General features: G+C 43.0%; 1 protein-coding gene across 1 annotated transcript in view; it reads left to right on the top strand.

The window, feature by feature from the left end:
• Positions 1–12,934, top strand: part of FASN (fatty acid synthase) — a 141,794-nt gene that overhangs the window by 98,457 nt on the left and 30,403 nt on the right. The window contains exons 27-34 of the mRNA XM_077458876.1: positions 58–261; positions 2,330–2,480; positions 4,366–4,544; positions 6,144–6,263; positions 6,349–6,471; positions 7,407–7,630; positions 7,978–8,173; positions 11,321–11,472. Of these exons, the coding sequence (XP_077315002.1) occupies positions 58–261; positions 2,330–2,480; positions 4,366–4,544; positions 6,144–6,263; positions 6,349–6,471; positions 7,407–7,630; positions 7,978–8,173; positions 11,321–11,472 (1,349 nt within the window). The remainder of the gene's footprint in view (positions 1–57; positions 262–2,329; positions 2,481–4,365; positions 4,545–6,143; positions 6,264–6,348; positions 6,472–7,406; positions 7,631–7,977; positions 8,174–11,320; positions 11,473–12,934) is intronic.

Raw genomic sequence — 12,934 nt, 5'->3', positions numbered from 1 at the left:
TCCAATAAGCCGTTGTCTGACGCTCATATTAATGGATATTTCATTTTGTTTGTGCAGATCATGCTCAGGATAACACTCAGTTTGCTTTTGTGAATGTCCTGACCCGAGGTGACCTCTCCACTCTGCGCTGGATCGCCTCTCCCCTGCGTCACTTTCAGCCCACTAACCCCAACGTGAAACTGTGCAATGTCTACTACGCCTCACTCAACTTCCGGGACATCATGCTGGCAACTGGGAAACTACCCCCGGACGCCATCCCAGGTAAGATCTTCTATTGCTGTAGCAGGAAACATAATGGTCAACCAATGTATAAGATTGCACAGTGGTTGGTAAGACGACTTTACCAAGCAATAGATGCAACCATTGAATTTGATACTGCTGACACCCATTTGAGTTAAAGGACACGTCCACTTTCAGCTATCATTTATTTAGATAATGGGTTCCTGATTTATTCACCACAGAAGATTCTGCAATTTCAAATTTATAGAAAAAAAAAAAAAGAGAGTTGGCCAATGGAGAATTTCCAATCAGATGCTTGCTTGGATGGTTACTGTATGTATTGGCGTACAAATAGCATGTGTTTGTTATACGCCGATACTTCAGTTTTAGCTGCCTGGGAGGGGACAGGGAGGGGGGCGGGACGAGCGCCATCAGATTACATACAGTGAGAATCTCCTGTTTACTTTGGCGCCCTCTGTAATAGGAAGTTCCATCTCCTGGGCCGCCATTGGACCACTGTTCTGTCTATCATAGGAGATTCTCACTGTATGTAATCTGTCAGTGCTCATCCCGTCCCCCTCCCTGTCCCCTCTAGGCTGCAGATGGTCATCGATCAGGCTGCACTGATGGCAATGGTGAGGCTGCTGCATTGATGGCAATGGTGAGGCTGCTGCATTGATGGCAATGGTGAGGCTGCTGCATTGATAGCAATGGCAAAGCTGCTGCATTGGTGGCAATGGTGAGGCTATTGCATTGGTGGCAATGGTGAGGCTGCGGCATTGATGGCAATGGTGAGGCTGCGGCATTGATGGCAATGGTGAGGCTGCGGCATTGATGGCAATGGTGAGGCTGCGGCATTGATGGCAATGGTGAGGCTGCGGCATTGATGGCAATGGTGAGGCTGCGGCATTGATAGCAATGGCGAGGCTTCTGCATTGATGGCAGTGGCGAGGCTTCTGCATTGATGGCAAATGCGAGGCTGCTGCATTGATGGAGAGGCTGCTGCATTGATGACAATGGTGGGGCTGCGGCATTGATGGCAATGGTGAGGCTTCTGCATTGATGGCAATGGTGAGGCTTCTGCATTGATGGCAATGGTGAGGCTTCTGCATTGATAGCAATGGTGGTGCTGCTACATTGATGGTAATGGTGAGGCTGCTGCATTGATGGCAATGGTGAGGCTGCTGCATTGATGGCAATGGTGAGGCTTCTGCATTAATGGCAATGGTGAGGCTGCTGCATTGATGGCAATGGTGAGGCTGCTGCATTGATGGCAATGGTGAGGCTGCTGCATTGATGGCAATGGTGAGGCTTCTGCATTGATGGCAATGGTGAGGCTGCTGCATTGATGTGCACTGTTGAGGCTGCATTGATGGCACTTGTGAGGCTGCAGATGGACATTGATCAGGCTGCATTGATGGCAATGGTGAGGCTGCAGATGGGCACTGATCCTTATTTTGCTTCAAAGTTCCTTATTTAAAATGTTAGTTTTTTTCCTGAAACTTCCCTTAGAATGAATGTGCGTGTCATACACTGATAAATACGGTAGTTGCTATTGGCCACAGAGCTTAGATAAAGAGCTATCCAGAGAAATGTCTCATCCTTCAGTCTAAAAAGCAATTAAAAATATACATTTAACATTTTTTTTTAAATAGAGTTGGGAAGGGGTAAAACCCGTCGGATTATTTTTAGCTGTTGGTATTCTTGTGAGGAGGATCCACCTGTCCTGGAGGTGCAACAGGAAATCAGAGGAAATTGCTCCAAAGTGAAGAGAATTCCCAGAGAGTAGCCACCAGAACATGTGTTCTAATTAGAGGGGTTCTCCCCACTTCCTACCCTGGTGACAACTATAACATTTTGGATTTTCCATCAATTTCTGTCCTGCTGGTCACCAGGAAAAACAAAAAAATGTGTATCTTCCCAAGTTTCCCAAAACCAGGAAAATTCTATTTTGTGTTCCGTGTAGATGGCAGTGAATAACCCCCTCCTTTGTTACTGCTGTATATGATTTGGAATATTTGATCTTAGCTAGCATGTTGCGATATTCTTTTTTTTGGTGCATTGTTAATCATTCATTTTTCTTATTGTTTCCTTTTTTTTTCATTACAAGGTGACTTGGCACTGCAGCAGTGCATGCTTGGAATGGAGTTTTCTGGCCGCGACCCTGCTGGCAAAAGAGTCATGGGGCTTCTTCCAGCTAAAGGTCTTGCTACCAAAGTGGATGCTGATCAGCGCTTCTTGTGGAATGTTCCTGAGAACTGGTAAATAAAACCAATCTATAATGTAGATAGTTGTAGGGCAAGGTAACAGGTTCACTTGATTGCACTCCTGAACCCCCCCCCCCCCCTTCTACTAATTTCTACCGTATGCAACCCAGTTGTCCTCAGAGCCAAGCGAAGTGCCCAGTTCCAACACCAAGTCTAAGTAATGTCACATGGGCTGCCCTTTACTTTGCCCCAAATTATCAAAAGGTTTATTTTTAAAGGATCAATCTGCACAATTATTTTGTATAGATGCTGGTGGATTAAAATGCAAAGATTTGCACTATATGGCCAAAGCTTTGTGGACACCAGACTGTCAAACTAATATTAGCTTGTTGAACATCCCATTCCAGAACCATGGAAAAGGGGTAGGGTCTCCTTTGGGGCTATAACAGGCTTATTTTCTTCTGGGAATGTTTTCCACAATATTTTGGAGGATATCTGTGGGAGTTTGAGCCCATTCAACCAAAAACTATCTGTGAGGTCAAGTATTGATGTTGGATGAGAAGACAAGGCTTGAAATCCATTGTTTAATACATCCCAAAGGTGTTCAGTTGGGTTGAAGTCAGGGCTCTGTGAAGGCCACTAGAGGTTCTTCACACCAAGCCTATACACAGGGTTGGACATTCCGACAACAAAATCCATGGGATTTTGTCCGACGCATTTTGTCCTAAACTGGTGTTACATACACACGGTCGGACAAAGTTGTCAGAAAATCCGATCATTCGTAACGTGATGACGCTATTTAGTTACGACGGGACTACGTTTAGGCTAGTAGCCAATAGCTTTGGTCTAGGAATTTGATCTGAGCATGCGTGGCACTTTGTCCAATCGGAATTCTCTATAAACTATCGGACAAAGTCCGATCGGATCATGTTGTCGGAAAATTTTTATATCCAGCTCTTAAACTTTGTTGGTCAGACATTCCGACTGAAAAAGTCAGATGAAGCCCACATACGGTCGGATTATCCGACAACGCGGTCCGATCGGACATTTTGCCTCGGAGTGTCCAACCATGTGTACAAGGGCTATCAAACCATGTCATTTAGGAGCCAGCTTTGTACACAGGGGCACAGTCATAGGGCCTTCCTCAAATAGTCACCACAGGGTTGGCTAAGATATCTAGAATGTCTTTGTATGATGTGGTATTAACATCTGAACTTAAAAATTTGGAGAGTTGTCTACATCCACTTGGCCATATAAGCTATTATACAAGCTGCTTTGTTCCTTTTCTGCTATTGTAATTGGTTAATGCGGAACTGTTTTTTTTTTTTTTTTTTTTTTTTTTTTTACTTGTCTGTGGTTGCACTTTTTTAAGATTTGCCATCTCTGAGGCCTGTGCGTGTATACATATTAGAGTACATAATGCTGCGTATGCACGACCAAACTTTTCAACAGCAAAGGTCCAACAGAACGAATCCATCGGACAATTCGATCGTGTGTGGGCTCCATCGGACCTTTGCTGTCCAAAAATCTGACGGACCTTAGAAATAGAGCGTTTCAATTTTTTCCGCCGGACCCACTTCCTATGGAGAAATCCGCTTGTCTGTATGCTAGTCCGACGGATGAAAACCGACGCTAGGGCAGCTATTAGCTATTGGCTATGAACTTCCTTATTCTAGTCCGGTCGTACGTCATCACGTTAGAATCCGTCGGACTTTGATGTGATTGTGTGTGGCCAAGTCCGTTCATTCGGAAAGTCCATCGGAACTCCGCCGAAAGTCAGTTGGGAAGACTGTCAGACCTACTATGCCGGAAAGTCTGGTTGTGTGTACGCGGCATAAGAGTACTCAGAATATATATTTTACATATTGTATATACATAATAGAGTACTCAGAATCCAGCACTGTAAACACTAATACAAGGCATCTCTGTTCTCTTGCAGGTCATTGGCTGATGCCGCCACAGTGCCAGTGGTCTATGCTACAGCCTACTATGCATTGGTTGTACGAGGACGTTTACGGAAAGGCGAAAGTGTTCTCATCCACTCTGGATCAGGGGGAGTCGGTCAGGCAGCTATTGCTATATGTCTTAGCATGGGCTGCCAAGTGTTCACAACAGTGGGTAAGTTCTCTTGAATTTATATATTTTTCTAATTTAGTTTTTGCATGCATGGATATACCGTGTAAACCTAGTACCATTCTATGAAAATATATCTCTGTAGAGAAATATGTAGGTGTTGCCCATCTGCAATCACATTTCCACTGTTGTTTTCTATCAGGATTTAAAGCCAAAACTCTTTATTTAATTCTGAGTTGACCGGATTTTTTTTTTCCCTTCAGCATGGGCACAAAATCGCATACATGCAGTATTGATAAAATAGTAATAAAAAATAGTACACAGAGTCCAGCTCTAGTTTCTAAAATCACTGCAGCAGCGCTATTGTCATAAATAGATTATGACCATAGGTTCAGTTGATAGATGGTGAATAAAGTCCCAGAAGATACAGGAGTGATGATCCGATGATAAAAAAACAATAGTGAACCTCACACCAAAGTCCGTGCGCCACACTCCCCTTTGGGGTTCACACTCACCAGAGAGATGAACACATCAAGCATTGATATGTATGGGCAATCGTCAGTCTCAGTATCATGGAAGGGGTCGCACTTTGTCCTGCGATATCCACCGGTACTCACATAGAAGAGAGTCTCAAATAGTGTGATATTGTTTCAACTCGTGTTTATTAAAGTGTTCAATCAATATATCTCATCCATTTTCATCAATAAAAGTGCATATGAGGTCAACTTTAAAACGATCCGCGTTTAACGCAACCCAGGTACTCTAATGCCGCGTACACACGACCGGACTTTTCGACCGACTAGGTCCGACGGTCTTCCCGTCTGACTTTCGGCAGAGTTCCAACAGACTTTCCAAACGGACGGACTTGGCCACACACAAGCACGCCAAAGTCCGATGGATTCGAACGTGATGGCGTACTACTGGAGTAGAATAAGGAAGTTCATAGCCAGTAGCCAATAGCTGCCCTAGTGTCGGTTTTCGTCTGTCAGACTAGCATACAGGCGGACGCATTTTTCGACCGGACTCTAGTCTGTCGGAAGGATTTGAAACATGTTTTATTTCTAGGTCTGTCTGACTTTTGGGAAAAAAAGTCTGCTGGAGCCCATACACGATCATAATATCCGACGGATTCATTCCGTTAGACCTAGTCCGTCGAAAAGTCTGGTCGCGTGTGAAGGCCACTAGAGGTTCTCCACACCAAGCCTATGCCCTTGTACCCTTGTGTACGCGGCATTAGACTCACACAATAGGAAGGCAGAGTCCACCGCTTACTTCCTGGTTCGTCACTTCCTGTTCGTGGAGCGCAAAGGTAATTTCCGGTTGCCGTAAGGTCGTGTTTTGACGCGTTTCGTCATCACGACTTCCTCTGAGGAAGAGGAATACATACCTAACTTATTAAATGTCCTTTTTTTTAAGCTGGCTCTGAGCACAGAGGCACAGTCATACTGGGACAGAAGAAATCCCCAAACTTTTAGCAAAAGGTTAGAAGTGCACAATTATGTAAAATGTCTGTTGTAGCTGAGGGGTGCCCACATACTTTCTTTCCCCATAGTTAGGTGTAATGGTCAGATGCTCACCTATGGATTTACTCAATTACACAACACCAACTGTTAAAATTGTCTTAATTCTCTGTCCCTTATTCAGGATCTGTAGAGAAGCAGGAATATCTTCAAAGCAAATTCCCACAGCTCAACCCTAAGTGCTTCGCGAATTCCAGAAACACATCTTTTGAACAGCACGTGCTCAGTGTCACAGGAGGCAGAGGTGAGCGCACAGCATGAAGATGCAAACTTTGCTGCAATTAATTTTTCAAGACAGAACTGATCCCACCTTGTTGTTTCCTCCCCAGGAGTGGACCTTATCTTAAACTCTCTGGCAGAGGAAAAGTTGCAGGCCAGCCTGCGGTGCCTGGCGCGTCACGGGCGCTTCCTGGAAATTGGCAAATATGATTTGTCCAACAACACGCCACTGGGTGAGTATAAGCAAAGTTTCCTATATCAAAGAAAAAGGGCGCCGCCATCATAGACCAAGCCTCGGTTAATGGGGCGAAACATGTCAGGGGCATGTGGCTGGAGCAACACTGGCTGAGACCAGATTAATCTACATACTAAATGCACTGGGTTGGTGAGCGGCGCCCCCTTCTTCTCTACTTTCTGTCACACCGTATTTGCACAGTGGTCTTACAAGCACACTTTTTTGGAAAAAACACAGTTTTTTGAATTAAAAAATAAGACCAGAGTAAAGTTAGCCCAATTTTTTTTTTTTATATTATGAAAGATAATGTTACGTTGAGTAAATTGATACCCAACATGTCACGCTTCAAAATTGCACCCGCTTGTGTAATGGCGACAAACTTTTACCCTTAAAAATCTCCATAGGCGACGTTTAAAAAATTCTGCAGGTTGTTTCTTTTGAGTTACAGAGGGGGTCTAGGGCTAGAATTATTGCTCTCGCTCTACCGATCGTGGCGATACCTCACATGTGTGGTTTGACCACCGTTGCGGGCACTACTCACGTATGTGTTCGCTATTGCACGCAAGCTCGTCGGGACAGGGTGCGCGTTTAAAATGTATTTTTTTTTCTTATTTAATTCATTAATGGCGCAGTCTCCCAGAAGTAGGAAAGGGTACCTGTCAAAAACGGGTACCCATTCCCCCCTGAAAGGCGCCAAATGTGGCACCGGAGGGCAGATAAGCGGAGGTTCCACTTTTGGGTGGAACTCCGCTTTAAGCACCCGTTATAATTTTTAGGTAGCATTGGCTATCTGGCTGCTCGGATTGATCCAGCGCTGGGCTAAGCATAGTAGATCCTGCTTAGCGCCTGGTGTCGGCTCCGGCAAGCCCTTTAAGGGGTTACAATTGATGGGACATTTTATAATACAATGTTCTCCTTGCTGTCTCTGTGCAGGTATGGCTCTGTTCCTGAAGAATGTGGCCTTTCATGGAATCTTGCTTGATGCCCTCTTTGAAGAGGGGAATAGAGAATGGGAGGAGGTGTCTGACCTGCTGAAATCTGGCATAAGGGATGGAGTGGTGAAGCCACTTAAGAGCACCATCTTTACTTGGGATGAGGTGGAACCGGCGTTCAGGTTCATGGCACAAGGAAGACATATTGGAAAAGTTCTGATAAAGGTGAGATGGTGGCGGTAGAGCCATTAGAGCCATTAGAGTCTGGGCAACATAAATGAATGCAGCTTTATATTCATTAATACATTATTAAAGTGGTTGTAAAGCCTAAAACATTTGCGATTGGGAGATAGGCCACTCTATACTGGTGGTTAGTGGGAGAAGGTCCCATGGTAACTGGAAAGAATGCTCCTCTACAGATGGGTAAAAGGGTAATTGATGTCCTTGGTTACTTATATGAAAAGTAGAAGTTGCTCATTGCTCAAAGAACCCAAAGTTACTTCTGAAGGTCTCTTGGTTGAAAACGCTGATGTATGTGCTGTGATTTGAGACAGTTGTGTCATCCATTGCAGGTATGCGATGAAGAAGTCGGATCTGTTAGGGATGCTGACACTCTACTTCCTGCCATCCTGCGGACGTCCTTTCCTCCGACAAAGTCCTACATTATCACTGGAGGACTGGGCGGGTTTGGCCTGGAGTTAGCACAGTGGTTAATCGAAAGAGGCGCTCGCAATCTCATTCTTACCTCTCGATCCGGGATAAGAAATGGTAAGCTTTCACAAAACGCCCATTCCTGATTGTGTATTGTGCTGAATTTATTTCTTTTGGAACTCATGAACATGGCCGTATTTGCTGTATAGCATACGTTTTGGCATTGTTCCCCACCAGGGAACCTACAGGTGCTACATACAACTACCTATAGAAGTCAAAGGCTTTGTGATTATATACAGTGGTGTGAAAAAGTGTTTGCCCCCTTCCTCATTTCCTGTTCCTTTGCATGTTTGTCACACTTAAGTGTTTCGGAACATCAAACCAATTTAAACAATAGTCAAGGACAACACAAGTAAACACAAAATGCAATTTGTAAATGAAGGTGTTTATTATTAAAGGTGAAAAAAAATCCAAACCATCATGGCCCTGTGTGAAAAAGTGATTGCCCCCTAAACCTAATAACTGGTTGGGCCACCCTTAGCAGCAACAACTGCAACCAAGCGTTTGCGATAACGTGCAATGAGGCTTTTACAGCGTCCTGGAGGAATTTTGGCCCACTCATCTTTGCAGAATTGTCCTAATTCAGTTACATTAGAGGGTTTTCGAGCATGAACGGCCTTTTTAAGGTCATACCACAACATCTCAATAGGATTCAGGTCAGGACTTTGGCTAGGCCACTCCAAAGTCTTCATTTTGTTTTTCTTCAGCCATTCGGTGGTGGACTTGCTGGTGTGTTTAGGATCATTGTCCTGCTGCAGAACCCAAGTTCGTTTCAGCTTGAGTACACGAACAGATGGTCGGACATTCTCCTTCAGGATCTCTTGGTAGACAGCAGAATTCATAGTTCCTTTTATCACGGCAAGTCTTCCAGGTCCTGAAGCAGCAAAACAGCCCCAGACCATCACACTACCACCACCATATTTTACTGTTGGTATAATGTTCTTTTTCTGAAATGCAGTGTTCCTTCTACGCCAGATATACTTGGACACACACCTTCCAAAGAGTTCCACTTTTGTCTCATCGGTCCACAGAATGTTGTCCCAAAAGTCTTGGGGATCATCAAGATGTGTTGTGGAGAAATTGAGACGAGCTTTGATGTTCTTTTTGCTCAGCAGTGGTTTTCTCCTTGGAACTCTGCCATGCAGGCCATTTTTGCCCAGTCTTTTCCTGATGGTGGAGGCATGAACGCTGACCTTAACTGAGGCAAGTGAGGCCTGCAGTTCCTTGGACGTTGTTGTGGGGTCTTTTGTGACCTCTTGGATGAGTCGTCGCTGCGCTCTTGGGGTAATTTTGGGCGGCCGGCCACTCCTGGGAAGGTTCACCACTGTTCCATGTCTTCACCATTTGTGGATAATGGCTCTCACTGTGGTTCGCTGGATTCCCAAAGCTTTGGAAATGGCTTTATAACCCTTTCCAGACTGATAGATCTCAATTACTTTCTTTCTCAATTGTTCCTGAATTTCTTTGGGTCTCGGCATGATGTGTAGCTTTTAAGGATCTTCTGGTGGACCTTACTGTGTCAAGCAGCTCCTATTTAAGTGATGCCTTGATTGTGAACAGGTGTGGCAATAATCAGGCCTGGGTGTGGCTAGAGAAATTGAACTCAGGTGTGGACAACCACAGTTATAGTATGTTTTAACAAGGGGGGCAATCACTTTTTCACACAGGGCCATGATGGTTTGGATTTTTTTTCACCTTTAATAATAAACACCTTAATTTACAAATTGCATTTTGTGTTTACTTGTGTTGTCCTTGACTATTGTTTAAATTGGTTTGATGTTCCGAAACACTTAAGTGTGACAAACATGCAAAGGAACAGGAAATGAGGAAGGGGGCAAACACTTTTTCACACCACTGTATATTAGACACGTGCAATTAGTTTAGTTCCGAATTCGTTTTTTTTTTTTTTTTTTTTTTTACGAATTTTGACAAATTTGTGAATTTCTGAATTTTTCGATTTCCGAAATTTCAAAAATTCAAAATTTTGGAAATTTACAAAAAATCAGAAATTTGGAAATTTGAAAATCCAAAAATAAGAATGAAAATTTGAACATTCGAAAGAATGAAAATCTGAAAATTCGAAAACCTGAAAATCTGAAATAATAACTAACTAATAATAAATGAAAAATTATAGATATTGGAATTTCCTTTCAAATTTGGCTGTTAGTGAACATATATTTGAATAAATTATCTGAAATAAGGAATGTCGTATCTAAACGAATGGAACGTAACGATCTAATAATTAATAATACATTTTTTTTATTATTATTGTTTATTATTAATTTATTCCATTGCATTTGTTTAGTTGCGGCATTCTTTATTTCGGATAATTCGTAACTTCAGATAAATTTGTATTTGTTACGTTCACAAACAGCCAAATTTGAAAGGAAATTCCAATACCTATAATTTAATAGTTAGTTATTATTTCAAATTTAACTTTTTTCAGATTTTCGCATTTCTGAATTTCCGAATTTTCGAATTTCCAAAAAGCAAAAAAACTAATGAAACGAAAGCGAACACATTTTTTGTCAGTGCACATGTCTAATATGTATGTATGTACAGTATGTATAAGCAATTGCATAAAAAATGCTTATGTATATGAACGTAAAACAAATGTGTGCAAATTCCTGCATCCAGACTTGTATGTGGAACACATATTCTTGTTTATGTAGGAACTTTCATATAGCAGGGTACAGCTATGTACAGCCATTGTCAGTAGCAGCATACGCCTGTCCCCCTGTGTCCCTACCTTTTAGGGTAAACAATATTTTCATATTCTCACCCTTCCCTGTAATTTAAACCAAAAAAAATCTATAAACTGCTAATAAAATTAGTTTCCACTAATAGTCTATATCAGCGGTCTCCAAACTTGGGGAACTGTTCCACCAACTGACACCAATGTTGGAGCACCACCCCCCCCCCCCTACTGACACCATCAATGGGGTACTATTCTTCCTATTGATATCAACAATGGGGTCCGGCCCTCCTAAAGCCTGAAACTGGCCCTTTGCTTAGAAAGATTGGAGACCCCTGGTCTATATGGTTTGTACTGGTAACATTTTGACAATATATGAAATCGTAATCAAAACATACAAAGTTGGATTAGAGGTAAAAATAATAGAGCTTGGGTGGTGAGTCCTAGCTGTGGGGGTCATCAATGGTTTTGGGTTTGAAAGATAATCTAGACTTTGTTCTTATTTCCAGGTTATCAGGCAAAACAAGTGCAGAGCTGGAAGGAAGCGGGGATAACCATTGTGGTTTCAACCAAAGATGTGGCATCTATAGGGGGGACGAGACAACTAATTGATGCTGCTTCACAGTTGGGGCCAGTGGGTGGAATATTCAATCTGGCCATGGTAAGAACATTTTTTTTTTGCATAACTTTGAGGTACCGTATATCTACTGAATGCAATAAACCACAATTACATGGCTTTTCAAAACCCTCATGTCCCCCATTTCTCCTGGATGACAGTCTTTTCTTCAGTCTTGCACAGTTGTACAGGTTCCTCTCCTGTACTGAAAATGCTTACTCTGATTTCACTGCACACTGTGAGCATCTCATTGTGCACTATAAATTGTAAATCAGATAGAGCCTGGCTTGAGGACATCTACCTGCAAAACTACTCCAGATTGATATCAACCCATTAAGGCATTTTGCTATTTGCATAACTCTTCCTGTGTGTGTATGTGTGTGTGTATATATATACACACACACCGTATCTCGCAAAATTGAGTATACCCCTCACATTTCTATAAATATTTTATTATATCTTTTCATGTGACAACACTGAAGAAATGACACTTGTCTACAATCTAAAGTAGTGAGTGTACAGCTTGTATAACAGTGTAAATTTGCTGTCCCCTCAAAATAACTTAACACACAGCCATTAATGTCTAAACCACTGGCAACAAAAGTGAGTACACACCTAAGCCCTTGTACACACGGTCGGACATTCCGACAACCAAATCCATCAGATTTTGTCCGAAGGATTTTGTCCGAAACTGTTGCATACACACAGTCAGACAAAGTTGTCAGAAAATCCGATCGCACTTAACGTGATGACGTTATTTCGTTAGGACGGGACTATGTTCAGGCTATTAGCCAATAGGTTTGGTCTAGGAATTTGATCTGAGAATGCGTGGCACTTTGTCCAATCGGAATTCTGTACACATGATCGGACAAAGTCCGATCGGATCATGTTATTGGAAAATTTTATAGCCCAACTGGAAAACTTGGTCCGTCGGATACTCAGATGGAAACAGCCCGATGGAGCCCACACACTGTCGGATTATCCGACAACACGGTCCTATCGGACATTGTCCATCGGAATGTCTGACCGTGTGTACAAGGGCTAAGTGAAAATGTCCAACTTGGGCCCAATTAGCCATTTTCCCTCCCTGGCGTTAGTGTTACAAGGTCTCAGCTGTGAATGGGAAACAGGTGTGTTAAATATGGTGTTATCGCTCTCACTCTCTCATACTGGTCACTGAAGGTTCAACATGGCATCTCATGGCAATGAACTCTCTGAGGATCTGAAAAAAAGAACTGTTGTTCTACATAAAGATGGCCTAGACTATAAGAAGATGCCAAGACCCTGAAACTGAGCTGCAGCATGATGGCCAAGACCATAAAGTGATTTAACAGGACAAGTTGCACTCAGAACAGGCCTCACCATAGTCGACCAAAGAAGTTGAGTGCACGTGCTCAGCGTCATATCCAGAGGTTGTCTTTGGGAAATAGACGTATGAGTGCTGCCAGCATTGCTGTAGAGGTTGAATGGGTTGGGGGGGTCAGCCTGTCAGTGCTCAGACCATACG

Source organism: Lithobates pipiens, unplaced genomic scaffold (genome assembly GCF_037356315.1).
Source record: "Lithobates pipiens isolate NorthernLeopardFrog02 unplaced genomic scaffold, aLitPip1_a1.2 Scaffold_28, whole genome shotgun sequence".
Taxonomy (NCBI): domain Eukaryota; kingdom Metazoa; phylum Chordata; class Amphibia; order Anura; family Ranidae; genus Lithobates; species Lithobates pipiens.
Note: the sequence above shows the minus strand (reverse complement) of the source record. Positions and strands in the feature narration are given on the sequence as shown.